Source organism: Nesoenas mayeri (assembly GCF_963082525.1).
Source record: "Nesoenas mayeri genome assembly, chromosome: 1".
In the NCBI taxonomy this organism is placed as follows: Eukaryota; Metazoa; Chordata; class Aves; order Columbiformes; family Columbidae; genus Nesoenas; species Nesoenas mayeri.
In genome coordinates, this window is record NC_137541.1 from 2532633 (window position 1) to 2547526 (window position 14894).

Genomic DNA, 14894 nt, shown 5'->3' on the forward strand with positions numbered 1-14894 from the left:
TTGTCAGTCATAGCAGGAGAGGAGCCTTCAATGCCGAGCACCCGAACCAGAACTGCACTCCGAAATCAAATACCCGCTGAAATCCCACCACTGCGGTTTGGGGATTGGTCTCAGCGGTGTTTTCCATGCAAAAATCAGAGCTGGATGGGACAACTCTGTCATCTCCATGGATGTTTGTGCTGGAAGTCACGGGTCTATTCACACAGGAAAATTGTAGCGTGAGGGCATTTCTGCTTCTAGTCACTGACTGAGCTACTGCTAAACCCAGAGGCTCTAAATCCACTTTGCTGCTGTGATTCACTCAAGCTTACAAGCAAAACCGGAGTGTTTATGTGGTGCTGAGGCTGTGCTGCTTCCCAAACCCACGCTAGACCCTTCCCATCTCACCCTGTGGCTCCACACAGACACAGAATCATAGAATCACAGGATGGTTTGGGTTGGAAGGACCTTAAAGGTCCCCCAGTTCCCCCCCTGCCATGAGCAGGGACATCTTCACCAGCTCAGGTTGCTCAGAGCCCCGTCCAGCCTGGCCTGGGATGTCTCCAGGGATGGTTCATCCACCACCTCTCTGGCCAACCTGGGCCAGGCTCTCACCATCCTCAAGGCCAACAATTCCTTCCTCATGTCCAGCCTGAATCTCCCTCCTTTAGTTTAAAACTATCACCCCTTGTCCTATCACAACAGGCCCTGCTCAAAAGTCTGTCCCCATCTTTCTTATGAGCCCCTTTTAAGTACAGAAAGGCCACAATAAGGTCTCCCTGGAGCTTCTCTTCTCCAGCTGAACAGCCCAGCTCTCCCAGCCTGTCCTCCCAGCAGAGCTGTTCCAGCCTCGCATCATTTAATCCCACAATGGTCCTTGCAGCTCCTCACTGGAACGGCAGCAGCAGGGAAACCTCTGATCTAACTCACAGGTCTACAGACACCTCTGGTTCTCTATGCTGGAAACCCTTTAAGGGAGGAAGGACACTTTCAGATGAGCAGCACCACTGAAAAACCTTTAACTTAGAGGTCAAAATGACATTGTGCTGTATGAAATGTTCACATTTCATCACTGGTCTCTACATGCCCCTTGCAACCACCTCAATTAACTTTCAAAAATGGGGTAATTTTATCACTGCTGTGTGTCTGAGAAAGGAGGTTGGTGTTTTTTTTCAATGAAAAATGAACATTTAAGAGTTGAATGATATTTTATTTAAGGATAAATCTGTAGCAGAAACCTAACTCTGCCTGCGATTAAATCTCTGTATAAAGATGCTAGTGGAATTTTGGGTGAGGATGGAGAGGGAGTAGGAAAGGAGGCAGAAGGGAAAAGATCTGCAATCCAAATGTTAAGCTGAATTGTATCCCTCCAACAGCATAAAACTAATTCAGGGTTGGAAACGTCCAAAATTTGGACGTATTTAGAACCTACGCTCAGTCCCAGACTTTGCAGAGTGTGCATAGGTGTTATACATAAGAAGAAAACACTGCTTTTTCTTTAACAGCGTAGTGGCTGCCCTAACGGCTGACTGCACTTCTGCTGGCCTAGATACCAAACACATATTATAGGGAAAAACCTATTAATATTTGCAGGAAATGTAGCAAATGCTACAAATCCTTTTGTGACACCTCAGCAGTCAGAACTGGCCTATTTTCCTCTTTCTCCTGTCGGAGGAGAAACTCCTTGCTCAAGCTCGCATGTTTTCCAATGGAAATGTGCTCCGTCTCTGCTTCGTGATGCTCTGCGGAGAATTTCCCAACCTCGCTCTACCTTGAACTGAGAATCTCAAAGCAAAACGCATTTGAAAGACGTTTTCCCCCTGCTATAGTGCTGCTCCCAAAGCAGCAAATCCTGCAGGTTACAGATCTTTGGAAAAAGAACCAGCAAGTGTTACATGGGTTGAGGTTTTTTTGCTGTGAATCCTCTATATGATTTTGGCTTCAGAGGAGAAATATCTTCCCTCTCCAGCTTCCCTGGTTGGGTTTTTTGCTGCCGAAGAGAAGAATGGGGATGCCCAGCGCTCTTTGAGGCCCACAGAAAGCCTTGAAGAATATACCGAAAGTGAAATATAAACCCAAAACCAATCAAAAGTACAACAGCCAGGAAAATGCTGAAAGACCTTTCTCAAATAGTCCGATCTTTCCAATAAACTTGAGCACATCAAACTTGAAATGTGTTCACTTTCAGCAATGGACCACCCAGGACCTGTTCCATAATTAAAACGTAATGTGCAAGGAGTGACGCACCGATAGTTAATTATGGCTGATTACCTCTTGAACCCCGAGTTCACAAAGAAATCAAGAGGATGACGGAGCAATGGGGGCAGCAAACTGATTGTCCAGGGGAAGTATGAACCAGTTGGCTTTAGATGCGTCTGAGCTCAAACCTGGAGGGCAAAGAGCCCTCTAAAAGCCTGAGAAAAGCTATTTTTCTGTGTGTAGGGAAAAAAACACCCCCAAAACCACCCAAAAAGCACCATGTATTTTGTCTTTCCCACTTCAGAAATATTTTCTCCCATTAGGATCACCCAGGTCCCTGGATAAGCGAGGCAGGGTGGGAATTATCCCCAGTTACCAGGGGGTGCAGCGGGGAAGGAAGAGAACCAGTATTTCTCTATTAGCTTTGCCACTGCTCCCGTACACCAAATAACCACTTGCTCTCCATTTCTCGTCTTTAAAAAAATCAAAACTGATAGTTAGCTACCGCGCAAAGCATTTACGGATTCCTATATGAGCAATATCACAGAAGTGGAAATCACTTTTATCCTACATTGATATTATTTTATGCTTTCTGGGGGTGAACTGTTATGTTTATTTTATAGTTTGAATAGACCTTGGTAACCGGAGTCCCTGGGGTAACATGAGAACTTGCTCGGGTAATTGTAAATTCAGGTGAGGAGGGCAGGGTTTCAATGCACGAGATGCCTCGCTTATGTAAAAGGAGAATCTGGATAATAAGCATTCAGGAGTCATCTGAAGAAGAAAAGCATAAAATATACTCTCCAGATCACAGAAATCTGCCCCGACAGAAAGAAAGAAGCGATGCAGTCGTGAAAGCTAAAAACAAATGTTATTGAGTTTATATTAGGGGAAGAAATCTGCATCCCGGGTACCACAAAACCACTGATGCTGCTGCGCAGAAAGCTCAGGTGTCTCTATAGAGCTCCACAGCTGTTGATGATAATACCAATGGTGCAGGAGAAAATCTATTTGCCACGTAACTCATAGATGAAGAAATCTGGTGTATGTGTGTTTCATAGAATAGTATGGGTTGGAAAGGACCTGCAAAGGTATCACAGTATCACAGTATGTTTGGGATTGGAAAGGACCTCAAAAGATCATCTAGTCCAGTCCCCTCATGGAGCAGAAACGCCCAGGTGAGGTCGCACAGGAACATGTCCAGGTGGGTCTTGAATGTCTCCAGAGAAGGAGACTCCACAACCCCCCCTGGGCAGCCTGTTCCAGTGTCTGTCACCCTCTATGAGAAGAAGTTTTTTCTCAAATTTAAGTGGAACCTCTTGTGTTCCAGCTTGATCCCATTACCCCATGTCCTATCATTGTTTGCCACCGAGAAGAGCCTGGCTCCATCCTCCTGACACTCACCCTTTATATATTTATAAGCATTAATAAGGTCACTCCTCAGTCTCCTCTTCTCCAAACTAAAGAGCCCCAGCTCCCTCAGCCTTTCTTCATAAGGGAGATGCTCCACTCCCTTCAGCATCTTCATTGCCCTACGCTGGACCCTCTCCAGCAGTTCCCTGTCCTGCTGGAACTGAGGGGCCCAGAACTGCACACAATATTCCAGATGTGGTCTCCCCAGGGCGGAGTAGAGGGGCAGGAGAACCTCTCTTGATCTACGAACCACTCCCCTTGTAACCCACCCCAGGATGCCATTGGCCTTCCTGGCCACAAGAGCCCAGTGCTGGCTCATGGTCATCCTGTTGTCCACCAGGACCCCCAGGTCCCTTTCCCCTACACTGCTCTCTAATATGTAATTTCTCAACCTATACTGGAACCTGGGGCTGTTCCTGCCCAGATACAGGACTCTACACTTGCCCTTGTTAAATTTCATCAGGTTATTCCCCGCCCAACTCTCCAGCCTGTCCAGGTCTCTGATGGCAGCACAGCCTCTGGCGTGTCAGCCGCTCCTCCCAGCTTAGTGTCATCAGCAAACTTGCTGATAGTGCACTCTATTCCCTCATCTAAATCATTAATGAATATATTGAATAATATTGGCCCCAGTACTGCCCCCTGAGGCACTGCACTAGATACTGGCCTCCAACTAGACTCCGCACCATTGACTACCACTCTCTGGCTTCTCTCCTTAAGGTCATCTAGTCCAACCCCTGCCATGAGCATCTTCAACTAGAGCAGGTTTGATGTGAAAACTGCTGCTCTGGAGTGTCACTCACTGAGCATGAGTGGGAGTGGGGAACACGTCCCCACCTCACCCTTCCCTTCAAACTCCACGTCGAATTGTGCAGAGCTACGAATTGGAGCTCCACAGATATTCAACCCCGCGCCAGCTTCCAGTAGCACTTGGTCAGCATTGCATTATTTGGGTGCCAGTTGCTGTCAGCACATGCTCAAGCGCTTGTTCTGCCTGCCAAAAAACTGAGCTAATTTATTTAACATTTCAACAGATCGGGGAAAAAAAATCATTAAAAAAAGGAAAGATTGAATTTGGGAACTCTATTCCTTGAAGAGTTAGTAATGGATCTTTCTCTCTCTCTCTCCCTCCTCCAAGCGTCCGCATTCATAACTTCTCCATGCCAATGTTATTATGAAGAAACTAATTCAATAATGAGATCATTCCCCATGTGGGAGCCCAAGTAAATGAGGCACTCAGTCATACCTACTCTCCCTCATCTGAGGGAATCACGTTTCTCTCGTAATTCAGCCTCCAAGAGCGATGGCCAAATGATGACACCAGCTATTTGCAGTGTTTGTGGTGGGTCATATCCGAGTGCCACGCAAAACTCTGTCATTTGATCTACGTGCCTTAATTTGCGAGTTCCAGACTCTTCTTTTGGCTGTTTCTTAGGCTCAGCTGCCTGTTGCTGAACCAGCTACTGCCACAGAGGATCAGCCAGTACAGCCCCATGTGCAATTTAGTATTGGCTTACATCACCACTTAGCTTACTACTTAAATACTCCTTCTTTAGTGAATAAAGCAGAAAGATTGGTGAGAAACTTGCAGGGGATCTATTGTGTCCAGTTTTGGTTTTATTTTGCTATTACTTCTAGTTTAAGAGCCATGGAACATTTGGCATCCCTGAGGTTCACACACAGTGTTCCTGTGAGCTGATCCAAGTTTAAACCTTCAACAAATCAAAGTATTACTTATCTGGGCATGAATCCAGGCCCCAGATTCATCCAGTTTAAATTCCACACAAGACCTAGAAGCTTCTCCTTGCCTGGGTTTTAGTTTCAAGAGAACCACACCAACAAGAAGCCCCAGATGCTTTGGTAGAACCTCTACTTTGAGCTCAAGTAACGCCCAAGCTCATGCTGAGCTCAAGTGACCCATGTTGCTCAACAAGAGGGAAAGTGAATATTAGCACTAATGTTTTATGATCAACATGTCTACATTTTTAACTTGACATCCATCCAGTTGCAAGCACGAATGGTGAAACTTTTTGGAAGTAGCTACCTCTGTACATGTTGATATCAAAATAATAATGAACACAACATGGGGCTTCCTGCTCACCTTGCGAAGTCCAGGTCGGCCTCACGTGACATGGTGATGTTCGTCAGGTTCTGCTGGAGGATGAAGATGTTCCTACACATTTTCTTGATGCCAGATTCACTGATACGCTTGAAGTAGTGGGCGCCGTTGATGAGAATGCAGGAAATCAGGTGGCCCAAACCTGCACAAGTGAGGAAAACATATAGTGACAATAATTCATCATAAACCCCATGAATCAGCACTGTAGAGTGGTACATGTGAACCAGAACACGAGACACACAGGACTGGATGTGGAAACAGCCCTCAATAGCATAGAATCATAGAATGGTTTGGGTTGGAAGGGACCTTAAAGATCATCAAGTTTCAATCCCCTGCCATGGGCAGGGTCACCTTCACCCAGACCTGGTTGCTCAGAGCCCCATCCAACCTGGTCTTGAACATTTGCAGGGATGGGGCATCCACAGCTTCTCTGGGCAGCGCATCCCAGGGTCTCACCATCCTCATGGGGAAGAAATATCTTCCCTGTGCATTTTTGGAGGACTTTCCTCAAGGTTTCCTTCTTTAGTAAAAGCACAAAATGGCCCTTAAACACTACAACAACTCCAAGTTGCATAATTATAGCCACTGATATTTCCAAGGCATTTCAAGGTTTATAATCAGGTTTTGTGTAGTGTCCCTTTCTGTCTGGGCAGAGCAATGGACCACTATTGCTCCTACAAAATGATATTAGAGTATTTTAACGTTACCAAGGGCGGTATTTTTCCCTGGTAAACTCATGGTCTGCAAGAGCAGGAATGAGCCACATTTCAATGCACTTGATGTGCAGCGTCTCTCTGATCAGTCTTGAGCAGTTTCTTGTGTCTGAGTGATGTCTGTATCTTCCCGCTGAAGGACATAATCAGCTGCTAAAAGTCACAGCCACCCCCAAAATGACGTATCCAGTCATGTTGCATTGCAAATAGCAAAAACCCGGCCAAATTCGCTCAGTACACAGATCTATACAAGACTAGGTATCAATTAAAAGTCTGAATTAAGAAAATATGTTCATGTATACGCAACCAGCGTGAGGTATTTGTAAATCCCCAAACCAGGCTTAAGAGGTGCCTGCGTTTCCTGAAGACCTCGTGTATCAACTTCAACCTCATGTCTTAGCAAGATGGAGTGGTCCCCATGGCTCTGTGTGGAGCTATTTGACTCGCCTCGAACAGACATGGTAAACCTGAGCTGTAAGGGCAGCTCTACAACGTAAAATCACAGAATCATTTTGGTTAAGAGACCCTCAAGATCATTGAGTCCAACCATAATTCAGCCCTGGCACTACCCCATGTCCCTGAGAACCTCATCTCCACGTCTGCTCAACCCCTCCAGGGATGGTGACTCCAGCACTGCCCTGGGCAGCCTGTTCCAATGCCCAACAACCCCCTCCATGAAGAAATTTTTCCTAATATCCAATCTAAACCTTCCTTGGCGCAATTTGAGTCCCTTTCCTCTCATCCTATCGCTTGTTACTTGGGAAAAGAGACCAACACCCTCCATGCAACAACCTCCTTTCAGGTAGTTGTGCAGGTGATCACTCAGTTTGCCACAGCTCAGAAAACTTCTGATTAAAAAATGCTCCACCAGGAGCTACATGGATATAGTACCCAGATACTGAAAGCCTTATCTAGGACCAGTAAGTAGTGGCCAGACTAAGGGCAGCCAGGCTGGGAAACCTTCATCCCTGCTGACGTATTGTACTGGGCAACGGGTGCATCTCCAGTCCCCACCTTCTTCTGACTTCCAACAATGACCACAGAGGACATGTACCCTGGTGCGCAGGCAACAGCGCTGTGCATCAGCACCACAAGTAAATAGAGGGGAGATGAACCAAGATGTGACTTATGTTCTCCAAAGTAATCACGACAGATGAGACATCAGAAGAGCTAATGTTCTCTAAATTTAATTTTAGAAATGGGATGGCTACACTTTGGATAGGAACTGCTCCGTAACAGAGATGTGCTTGTGATATGTACACGGGTCCTATGGCTTCCCGAGGGAAAACTGTCCTGCACATACATCAACTCACTGCTTTCCTCCTCAGCATGGGCCTGATTCTCCTGCTCAGCCAGATACACTCAGAAATGGTGCAGAGGCAACAGGGTTTTTGAGTAGCCTGTGTTTCTATGGGTCTTGCTTATCAATCTGCTGTAGGTGGCTACGGTACCATAGGCTGCCTTACCCCCCAGAAGAACAGTGTTGAGTTTTGGGATGAGAATGAAAAAATCATTTTGTAAGAATCAACTTAACCAAACTTGAATGGCTGACCTTCAAAGATGTACTGGAACTTGTGCTGCTGGAGGCTGGCGCTCATGGCCTCCTCAATAGCACTGATGTCCTTATTGAGCCGGACGACGAGGGGGTCGTAGTCCATGCTCTCCACATTGGCGACGATGGCGTAGTTCCCTTGTTTGGCCAGTGGGATCAGGTAGTGGAAGCAATGAACTCTGCGAGAGAGAAGAGAGAGATGTTACAATGCAGCAATATCTTTGTCAATGATCTGGATGAGGGGATCAAGTTCACCCTTAGTGAGTTTGCAGATGACATCAAGCTGGGTGGGAGTGTTGATCTGAGGGCAGGAGGCTCTACAGAGAGATCGATGGACTGAGGCCAATTGTCTGAGGGTCACCAAGGCCAAGTGCCGGGTCCTGCACTTGGGTCACAACAACCCCATGGACGCTGCAGCTGGGGAAGAGCGGCTGGAAAAGGACCTGGGGTGTTGGTGCCAGTGGCTGAACATGAGCCAGTGTGTGCCCAGGTGGCCAAGAGGCCACCAGCATCCTAGCTGGGACCAGCACTGGTGTGGCCAGCAGGCCCAGGGCAGTGACCGTCCCTGTGCTGGGACCTGGGGAGGACAAAACGCCAACCCTGGGGGTAGTTTTGGGCCCCTCACACCAAGAAAGGCCTTGAGGTGCTGGAGCGAGTGGAGAGAAGGGAATGGAGCTGGTGAGGGGCTGGAGCACAAGTGTGATGGAGCGGCTGAGGGACCTGGGGGGTTCAGCTGGAGAACAGGAGCTGAGGGGAGACCTTCTGATCTCTGACCTGCCTGAAAGGAGCTTGGAGCCAGGGGGGTCGGGCTCTGCTCCCCAGGAACAAGCGCCAGGAGCAGAGGAAACAGCCTCAAGTTGCGCCAGGGGAGGTTGAGGTTGGATATGAGTAAAAAATAACAATAATTCTAAGAAACGCGTGGTAATGTCTCTATTAACCACATCATCCTCTCAACATTGTCCCACCTTGAGAGGTGAATATGACAGACACTTCATTAACAGATCTGACCTACATCATCCCAGTAATTCCTCGTCCTTCTCAAACTGGGGCGCCCAGAACTGGACGCAGAACTCTATGATCAGAATGTTCCAACGTATTTTCCTTTAAGGAAGGAGATATAAACCCAAGGAGCAGGTTCTCAGTGACCGCTGTCCTCAGGTCATGCCCACACGGTGCTGGAAGAGGAGAAGTCAACACCGAGCTGGTGCCAACCTGCATCTGGCAAAGCTGTGAATGGATGGGGGGCCCTAAAGGAGGAGAAAGACGAGGGGATAATTGTGTCATCTCCAATCTGCTTTGCTGTTCGCTGGGGTAGATTCCAAGATTCGTTACAAATGTGCTGTGATAGCGGTTTAAAGCACAGTGAGTGAATATACGTTGGAAACGGCACAAACCCGGGGAGCTCGTGTAGGAGTCACAGCGAAACCTGCTAGTAACAGACATCAGGGATTGGGATTTTTCTGTCACTGCAGGTGGCTGCAAAGGCAGAGTGATGAATATGTGGAAGCCCCCACCTCGCTGGGGATTTTCCTGGTTGTTTGCATCTCTTTTTCTTTGGTATTTACAACACCAAACTGTTAGAAGCACTCGAGGAGGTGGGCAATGGTCTGCTCTAAAATGACAGCTTTTTTTCCTGAATTACATTTGCACTTATTTCTGTTTAACCCGAGTGTGATGGAAAACCACAGAGGGCTGAGGCCAGAAACCCATTTAAGCTGGTGCCCAATCCACGAGTCCGGGTTAGCTCAGGCATCACCTCCCATTACACCGCAGCTGGAAAGCTGCTCCATTTCCATACCTTAACAATCTTTCCCTCGAATCCTTCAAGCCCCAGCTCATCTGGCCTGCAATCAAGTGGCCAGTAGATGATGGATAGCAGGTTGAAAGGCTGCTGACAATAACTAATGTGTATTTTTTTCTTTGTTAAAGCTACGTACTGACTTCATCAGAGCTCTGCCAATGTACACAAGGACACAATACGGCTCAGGATGTGTCATGGCAGAACAAACTGATGGTCCATCAAGTCTCATCGCCCGTCTCTGACATCCACTTACATTTGATGCTTCAGAGGAAAGAGAAGCAATGAAAATACACCTGGCCGATACAATGCATAAGGGAAAAACGTCTTCCCAGCCCCAGAGTGGGCAGCTGGCAGCCTGAAGAAAGGGATTTGCTGCCTTTGATCCTTGCATGTGAAGTCAGAGACATCATAAAATGATCCATCCCTTTAAAAAACAATCCAGCTGGTCTCCCAGTTCCTGTTACTATTTGAAAAAGCAGTAAGAAAAGCTCCAAAGCGCAGTGGCTAATAAATATGCAGACGCCTGTTAGACTATTAAAAAACATCATTGTGTGGTTTTCTAAGGATAAAGCCCCTGAAAAACCATTCTTCCTAGTCTCTGACACATAAAACAGACCTCCCTGGGAAGTTCCACTTTCAGTATCCTGCCTCCATCCACGGTGATGGGAGATCTGGCATTCCTGGACTGAGCTTTGATGCTATACCAGGAAAATATATGTATCGGGTGCCATAATATGTGCTCTGGACACAATCTTAACCTAAAACCTCCCGAGCTGAGCCAAAATCCATGAACTCAAGGCTCCTACCTGACTTCCAGATGCAGAACCAGGAGGCAGCGATCAGCCATCTCTTGAAAAGACCTGGCCAGCTCACTCAGGGTTTGCAGGATCTGTTCGGATGCGGGAAGGTGTTCCACGCTGGCGTGGCTGTCCTGGCCAGGAGACACGGCTAGGAAAGAAAACAGCATGCATTTATGATTTACTTCATCAATACTGCTCAGCTTTAGCAACCACAGCACCTTGTCCGCTTCCATCCTAAACATGCGTATTCTCTCCTACCTTTGGCTGAGCAATAATTAGGGTGTGTACGAAGCAACAAACTGCTTCTGCAACTGGTTAAGCTCCGAAGTGAACCTGAGGGGCTTAATCAACCACCAGAAAGCATTTGCTTGGGAAGATAGTGCTCTGTGATGACTATTTCTGCAGCTGCAAAATCCTGGTATATTTATCTAGCTCTGCTTGGAGTTAGAAAATCGCTGCTCGGGACCCACAGTGTGGCAGCGAACGATGCTCTTTTTTGGTCTCCTTAGCCTTCTTTACCTGTCCCTACCCCTTCAGAGGCATCGAGAAGGTTTTCTTCATTATTTTTAATAAAACACAGCTCTTAGGCAGTAAAGCAATTAAAAAGCAGGCAACAGGTATGAGCTGGTCCTGGACCAACTGTTTCCCCACCACTGAGACCTCTTCAAAAAACCTCCTCGAGTTTATCCCGACCACAAGAGCATCGTCTCTTGGAGAAGTGTCAATAACTCTGCAGCCGTCATCCCTTATATATTCTCACAGTACCTGAACCTTCTCCCCTGCAACACAAATCGCCGCCACTTGAGCTAAAGAAGCAGCTTCACTAACGAGAGTAACATGCTGTTATCACATATTCCGCCCTAATTAGAGGAAGAGTATCCCAAATATCCGAGTTCAAGTCCTTGCTCAAGCAGCACTTTAGAAACGACTTCCTGCATCGGGTGATTAGCAATGTTTGAAATCAGCTTAGAAAACTTCCACTTGAATTAAATAATGGGATTGCAAGGGATCTTCTGGATCATCAAGTCTAGTCCCCCCAAGCCCTCGTGTCCCACAGCCTTGAGTATAAACTTGTGTGCCACAGTAAAACTGTTTAGATTTCTGCCCTTGTTGGCTGCTTCAAAACCTGACCTCTCTAGCAGTAAAACTCAACTTTGGGATCAAATTTCCAGCCTAAACTTACTCGGTGATGTTTTATATTTGGTTCAAACATTGAACATCATGAACATCAAACATTCAAACATTGAACATGCCTTATGGAGTTCTCCATCCCTGGCATCGCTCTTCATAGACTAGTTCAGATTGGACAAGACATTCAAAGCCCTCCCAGTTCCCCCCCTGCCATGAGCAGGGACATCTTCACCAGCTCAGGTTGCTCAGAGCCCCGTCCAGCCTGGCCTGGGATGTCTCCAGGGATGGTTCATCCACCACCTCTCTGGCCAACCTGGGCCAGGCTCTCTCCACCCTCATTGTAAGAAATTTCTTCCTTATGTCTGGCCTGAATCTCCCTCTTTCAGTTTAAAACCATCACCCCTCGTCCTATCGCAACAGGCCCTGCTCAAATGTCTGTCCACATCTTTCTTGTTGAACCCTTTAAGTCTGGAAAGGCCACAACAAGGTCTCCCCAGAGCTTCTGTTCTCCAGCTGGACATCCCAACTCTCTCAGCCTGCATAGAATCATTTAGATTGGAAAAGACTTGTAGATCACGGAGTCCAACCATTAACCCAATGCTGCCAACTCCACCTCTAAACCATGTCCCTGAGAACTTCACTTCTGTATCTGTTCAACCCCTCCAGGGATGGTGACTCCAGCACTGCCCTAGGCAGCCTGTTCCAATGCCCCACATCTCTCTACCCCTTCTACTTTCAATTAATTTGGCTTTGAAAACATCTTCTCTGTTCTTGCACTAACGTTCATTACACGATAAACACTCAACCACACACCAACGCAGCTCCACACAGGAAGGGTTTGTATATCACCCAGGAACTGTTGACAAGAAACGTTCATTTTGATGGAGACTGATGAAGTAAATGTCACTTGCCACTGTTTGTACAGAGGAACCTACACAGGGCTTTGGATTCGCTCCTAAAATTAAAAACACCTCCAGATCCACTCTGAAAAAATAAAGTAAAATGAGGAGATAAAAAGCCCCAATCTACTTAGCGCAAAACAAATGGAAACGGAGGTAAATACACCAGACAGAACTGTACAATTAAAGGAGTGTAACAAAGCAAAAGGAAAAGCTTGTACATAGCAAAATGCCTAATTACGCATCTAAATGTACTGTGAATTACAAGAGGGAAAACCATCAATGTAAATTAAAATATGGCTCCTGGAAGTCGCCTCCTTCCACAACTCCTCCCATCACTGTAATATTTATGAGGTTTCTTTTTAATGGAGAGATATGGTAGAGAAATTCAGAGCCTGGCAAATACTGCTGAAAATAATGAACTGGCCTGGAGTATAAGAGAAATAAAGACGGAATGGGAATAACAAGGATGTCCCTTGCACACCCCAACACGTCTCCAAGCTTCTCTCTGCCATTGAGGTCTCTCCCACAAAGAAAATTAAATTATCAGCGAGGGGGTGATGGGTTTATTTATCCAGCCTCTAATTTCCGGATAACGGTGTTACGAGGTGACTCCGGGAAGCAATTTTGGAAGAGCTGTTTGTCCAGCTGCCACCCCCGCTTTGTCTCCAAGACCTCCAAGTGACATCTGTTTCCCTTGAGGGTGACACGGCTTTCAGATCATGCAGGTCTAGGGGTGCTTATCTGGTCACAGGAGAAAGCAGGAAGCCTCACTTTTATTATGGAGGATAAAACCCCCATATTTTAGCAGTTCTGGGGCTGCAGCCTCGGGTTCGATCGCGCCAGCTCGCTCCGGCAATGCCTCCCTGCAAGAGGCGGAGATGGATGGACCCATCATCTGAAACGCAAGAGTCAGCTCATTTCTGCAGCGGAGAGATACACGCACCATTTTTCTACCCTCCAGAATTCATTTACAGCAATTTAAGTGAAGCTGTAATTATATTTGTCAGTGGAGATAAGAGGAGGAGGGAGACGGCGACAATCTGCTCCTTATTTAAAGGCAGAGCCCTGAAGTCCTGTCTGTGGGGAGGAGTGTTTGGTGCTGGCTTGGGGGATGATGAGCAATTTTTCCCATGCACAATGAGGACACTCAAGTGTACTTTTGCTTTTCGAGACCAAAGGAAGCCTTTCAGAGCCCATCAATTTTCCTTTCTCCTTCTTCAGGCATCCAGAAAAGACCATTTCACAGCCAATGAGAAAATCCCATTTCTTTAAGTCTCACTCAAGACAGTTTTACTCCATCATCCTTGGCAATGTGAACCCACAGAAAGAGCTGTAGCAGCAAAAAATAAGCAGAGCCTAAATTATTAATGGGCATTGAATAAAAAATGGAATTTGGAGCTGGCTTTGCAGTTGGTCGGTCCTTTGGGCAAAGGGTGACCCTGCATTGCATGGACATTCACCCCACTAGAGCACAGAATCACAGAATCAACTGGGCTGGAAAAGACCTCAGAGATTATCAAGTCCAACCCTTGGTCCAACTCCAGTCCATTGACTAGATCATGGCACTAAGTGCCGTGTCCAATCTCAGTTTAAAAACCTCCAGGGCCAGTGAGTCCAGCACCTCCCTGGGCAGCCATTCCAATGCCTGACCACTCTCTCTGCACAGAATTGCTTTCTAATCTCCAGCCTAAATTTCCCCTGGCAGAGTTGAAGCCCATGGCCCCTTGTCCTATTGCTGATGCCTGGGAGAAGAGCCCAATCCCCACCTGGCTAGAACTGCCCTTCAGGTAGTTCTAGAGAGTGCTGAGCTCAGCTCTAAGCCTCCTCTTCTCCAGACTAAACAAGCCCAGCTCCCTCAGCCTCTCCCCATAGGTCTTATGTTCAAGTCCCTTCACTATCTGAGCTGTTTAAAGAGGGAGATACAGAATGTCCTGAGTTGGAAGGGACCCATAGGGACCAAGTCCAAATCATGTCCCTGCATAGGAAAACCCAAAAATTCACACCATGTGTCTGAGGGTGTTTTCCAGTCTCTTCTTGAACGCTGTCAGGTTGGGGCCGTGACACCTCCCTGTGGAGCCTGTTCAGTGTCCAGCACCTCTGGGTGAAGAACCTTTTCCTCATGTCCAACCTGACCCTCTCCTGCCACATCTTCCTGCCATTCCCTCAGGTCTTAAACTGAAACCCTGGAAAAGCCAACTAGCAGATCAGCAGCCATCCACTTCTTACCCTCCTCTTCCTTCATTTACACCAAGTTGAACATGAGCCTTTTTGTCCACTTAAAAAGTGGT

General features: G+C 46.9%; 1 protein-coding gene across 1 annotated transcript in view; it reads right to left on the bottom strand.

Moving 5' to 3' along the window:
• EXOC4 (exocyst complex component 4) overlaps positions 1-14894 on the bottom strand; it is a gene marked incomplete at its 3' end in the record, with an annotated part of 427875 nt that overhangs the window by 27580 nt on the left and 385401 nt on the right. The window contains exons 15-17 of the mRNA XM_080363326.1: positions 10580-10721; positions 7973-8151; positions 5690-5849 (exon numbers count right to left, since the gene is read on the bottom strand). Of these exons, the coding sequence (XP_080219452.1) occupies positions 5690-5849; positions 7973-8151; positions 10580-10721 (481 nt within the window). The remainder of the gene's footprint in view (positions 1-5689; positions 5850-7972; positions 8152-10579; positions 10722-14894) is intronic.